A 4,563-nucleotide genomic window follows, 5' to 3' on the forward strand; every position below is an offset into this window, starting at 1 on the left:
TTTTTTTTTTTTTTTTTGAGAGAGAGAGAGAGAGAGAGAGAGAGAGAGAGAGAGAGAGAGAGAGAGAGAGAGAGAGAGTTGTAGTTATAATAATAAATATTATAGTATTATAAAACGAAAGGAAATGAAAAAAAAAAAAAAAATACAACAAATTTTTTTTTAACCCTCAATGAAAGAGGAGAGAATTCTTTTTTATTTTTTTTTTTTTTTGGATGTTTTTACCAGAAAAATGTAAATTTTTTATTTTTATTTTTTGTGTTTCTTTTATTATGCAAATCGTTTTTACCTTGCAGAAAAAAAAGAGAGAAAAAGAAGAAAGAAGAAGAAGAAAAAGATTTTTGTGTGTTTTTACAAAGGAGTGAGAAGGGCCACCAAACTAAATTTGACCTTCGATTTCAATTAACAACACATTGTAAGTCTGCAAATTTATTTAATTTTTTTTTTTTTTTATAAATAATATTGTCAAATATTTTCTTTTATTTGTTTTCATAATGTTTTTACGGTGCGTTACATTTTAAGAAAAAATTGTTGAGTTTTTACATTGTTTTAAAGTTTTTTGTGTTTTGTTTTTTGCTGCTGTCTTTCATATTGTTAGAGACTTGTTGTAGGACAATCATCTAGCAAATCTCACTGAAATAATATATGAAAGGATGCATTTTTACAATTCTGACCATATCAAAATGTTAGTCGCTTGAAAAGGTGAAGAGTGTTTGAAGGAATCATTGAATTTTAGTAATTTAGAGTTTGTTAAGTTGAAAATAAAGTTGTCATCGACATTGTTTCATCGTCAGTACGAATCGTTAAAGAAATGCACGTTTTCAGTTGGTACAATTATTTTTTCGAAGGTTTGAAAAATTAACTCATCCGTAACATTCTTTTAAATATCTCAAGTGAAACGGACATTTTGTTAACGCGCGATCCTTTGACGTGATATTCCGATGCGTTTACGATTGAAACGTTTACACGCACGCACATTTTTTACTCCTTCGCTTTTACGGTTCTGCAACTTGTTTTACAGTTCCGTACTCCACCAACACCTGGTCCGATTGTGTGCGTGCATATCCCTGATTTTTCAGGTTTTATCACAAGTCCAACTGAGTTTTATTTCCCTTAAATTTTTTTAATTTTCTTCTCTATTATGTGCTCTTTATTTATCAAAAATATTTTTGAGGTAATATTGAATTCGTTTTAATTTGTACTCGAAAAAAAAAAAAAAAAAAAATTATACGTCATCTTTTTGACATTGTCAATCACGTTCATTAAATTTTTTAATAAAATTAATTATTTTTCTTTTAGTAGTTTCTTTCTTTAGGAAAAAAAAAAAAAAAAAAAAAAAACAGAAACTTATTTATTGAATTTTTTGAACTGTATATTCCCACGTTTATAAAATTTTAAACATTATTAGGGTGTTAGGTAAAAAATTAAAAAAAAACAAAATTTGTATAATAATATTCAAACAATCTTTATAATTTTATATTAGGTATCAAAAAAAGTCATACAATTAAATAATTTACTACTCTATAATAAGTACAATAAAAAAATTTTATATTTATAACCGGAATTAACCCATTTTAAAGTTTTATACTGAATTTAATACTCTAAAATTCACATAAAGGTACCCATTTAAAAAAATTTAAACATTAAATATTTCTTTTTTTTTCTTATAATATTCAGTAAATCTAATAAATGCATAATTTAAATAATCGAATTGAATCGATGAATGTTCGGCTTGAATGAGTGACCAAAGTCCCCATAAAAAATGACTAGCTAAAGTAAATTTTTTGACTTTTAAAAACATGGATTCGATTTCCTCATCGTTTACCTCGACGTTTTCAATTTTTTTTTTATTTTTTATATATTTCAAAAGATAAATTCGAATCCAATTCTTTTGAAACGGTTCGTTTGGAAACAACGAATAGTCAACGTTGTCCATATCTAAAAAATTAAAAAAAAAATTGATTTATCATAAAACTTAACGAAATAACAAAAAATCATCCAAATGATCCCAGAATAATAATAATAATAATAATAATAATAATAATAATTTTTTTGACAAACCTGCAAATTCATTAAAATGATTGGCAATGTCGAAGGATTGATAATTACAATCAGCATATTCATAATCGATAAATGTAACTGAATTTTTTTTCAAATTGTGTATTATATTACTGAGCAAGAGATCGTTATGGCAAAAAACAATGGAATCATTTAAAGAATTGAGGTTTTCTTTTAAAAAATTAAATTCTTTCATAAAATTTGATCTTTTCAATATTGAATCTTGAAACCTATACAAAAAAAAAAGGAATTTTCTTATTCTCATCGTTAACTTTTTTTAAAAAAAAAAAAAATTATCGATAATACTCACCTTTTTTCTTTTAAATTGTCTGAAAACTTTTCAGGTATGTGCATTAAAAATTTTTCAATAATATTCCATAATGCTGGCTCTTTATCATTCGTAGATGTTTTTACAGAATGCAAATCGGCTAATTTTTGAGCGACTAATGTGTATACATTTTCCAATCGACATGTAACTGTATTTAAAGTATCACCAACTGTATATTCATAAACTATCCCATTAGTAAAAGTACCATACAAAAGAGGAGCCAAACCATGTAAACATAGAAATTTTATGTTTTCAGTTTCCTTATTTCTATCGATGAGCAAATCAGTTTTATTTCCATATACTCGTATGAGTAAAACTTCATTTTCATTTTTTGAATGAAAACATCCGAGAAGTTTATTAGTGTGTCCTGTTGTAAAAACCTAAAATGATTGTGAAAGTATATTTAAGAGACATTATAATATTAAACTAAAATAGATCATTTTAAATTGCATTCAAATCAAACAATTGAATAGTTTTTGTCACTAAATTATAAATTTGATTGATTTACTAACAACTTCTTGTTTTAATTTTGAGACAAAATTGAAAGTTTATCTATCAAACCTTAAACCTTATATCAGATAAATCCCATTTTGGTCTGAGTATTGACAAAATATCCTTAGCACCTTGAATCAATGAATTTTCTTCAATTGAAATATTTAAATGAGGCACTTCCATTACAGAAAATGATTTCAAAGGAAATAAAATTGTTTTTCATTATTGACCTTGATGTAATCAAATAAAAGGGTCACATGTTAACAGAGTCAAGTTTGTTAAATTGAAAAATTAAAAATCCTAAAAAACAAACAAACAAACATCATCATCATCATCATCATTTGAAAGTGTTTTAAAAAATCAAAAATAATAATAATAATAATAATAGCAAATCATTTCATTTCAAATTTACAAAAAAAAAAAGTCTTTTATTTACACGATTTTTGAATAGCAGGTGAGAAAAAACATTTTTCGGATTTTTATTTAATTATTATTATCGTCAACTGATTTGTTACCATGCTCGACATTTTCCTAACAGGTTTTTAAAAAAAAAATTAAAATGAGTTAAAAATGTTGAAAGTTGTGCAATACTTGATTCCAAATCTCATTCAATTTTTTATTTAATTAAATTCTAATAGTTAAAAAGGATATTTAATACGTTGAAGAAAAAATTATTAAAATATTTGCATTTTACTTACTTTAAATAAAAAAATACTGTTAAATTTAAAAAAAAAAAAAAAAACCATAGAGTATATTAATTTTATTTTTTGCAAAAAAAAAAAAAAAAAAAAAATATAATTTATCAGTACGATATTTTTCGTTTTATCTATTCTGATAAAAGTAAACTTAATTCCATTTAATATTGATAGTATTTGAATTTTTTTTTTTTTTTTTTTTTGTTCAAGTATAAGTAAAAACAAAAATGTCGAATCAAATATAAAAAATTGGAAATTAAATTATATTAAAATCTTATAGGTCTTAAACTAAATAACAATAATGGTATTTTTATATAATAATAACTGTTTAAACACAATTGGCTCTTAAATAAATATATAACGGAACTTGTTAAAAATTTAAATAAGAATAAGAATAAAGACCGTTATTATTTTGTAAAAAAAAAAAAAAAGAAACAAAAATTCCAATACCGATAATTAATTTTATTTAAACCTTGAAAAAATTATTTTTCAATGTAAAAAAAAAAAAACAAAATTCTCTATTAATAATAGGTATTAGAATTATTTTTGCCATAAGGCCTAAAAAAAATGATGGAGTTACGACGGTTTTTTTTAAAATAATAAACGAACGTTTTCGCGTTTTACAGGTCTGAAATGATTGAGATTCCGGAACACAATTCAAATTTTATTTACCTACGAAAGCGGGAAGTTAATAAAACCGGTTAATGACGTAGTTGAAGTCGCACGTGGTCCGTGACCTTCGTTGCCTCTCCAAGTCGGCAGTGGTTTGCGATAACCCGATCCTGATCTCACGATATTATAGTACTTGTAACTTTGTTTCATTACCGTACTAATTTTTTTTTTTTTTTTTTTTTTCTCCGGACCAAAGTTTCACGTAGTTGTCACCGCTTTCATTAATTAATTAATTTTAATTAAAATATGTAAGTTATTATTTATATTATTATTATTATTATTAAACGACATGATATTTTGTTATTAATTTAAAAAAAAAAA

At 24.2% G+C, this 4,563-nt stretch overlaps 1 protein-coding gene across 1 annotated transcript; it reads right to left on the reverse strand.

Moving 5' to 3' along the window:
- Positions 1-1,154: 1,154 nt before the first annotated feature.
- Positions 1,155-3,058, reverse strand: Phum_PHUM545140 (Ethanolamine kinase, putative; the record flags this gene model as incomplete). Its single annotated transcript, XM_002431694.1, has 6 exons — positions 1,155-1,198; positions 1,255-1,306; positions 1,640-1,935; positions 2,059-2,285; positions 2,366-2,763; positions 2,945-3,058. The coding sequence occupies 6 exons, from the start codon at positions 3,056-3,058 to the stop codon at positions 1,155-1,157; spliced, it is 1,131 nt and encodes a 376-aa protein (XP_002431739.1).
- Positions 3,059-4,563: the final 1,505 nt, after the last annotated feature.

This window comes from Pediculus humanus, genomic scaffold (assembly GCF_000006295.1).
Source record: "Pediculus humanus corporis 1103172108291 genomic scaffold, whole genome shotgun sequence".
Lineage (NCBI taxonomy): Eukaryota > Metazoa > Arthropoda > Insecta > Psocodea > Pediculidae > Pediculus > Pediculus humanus.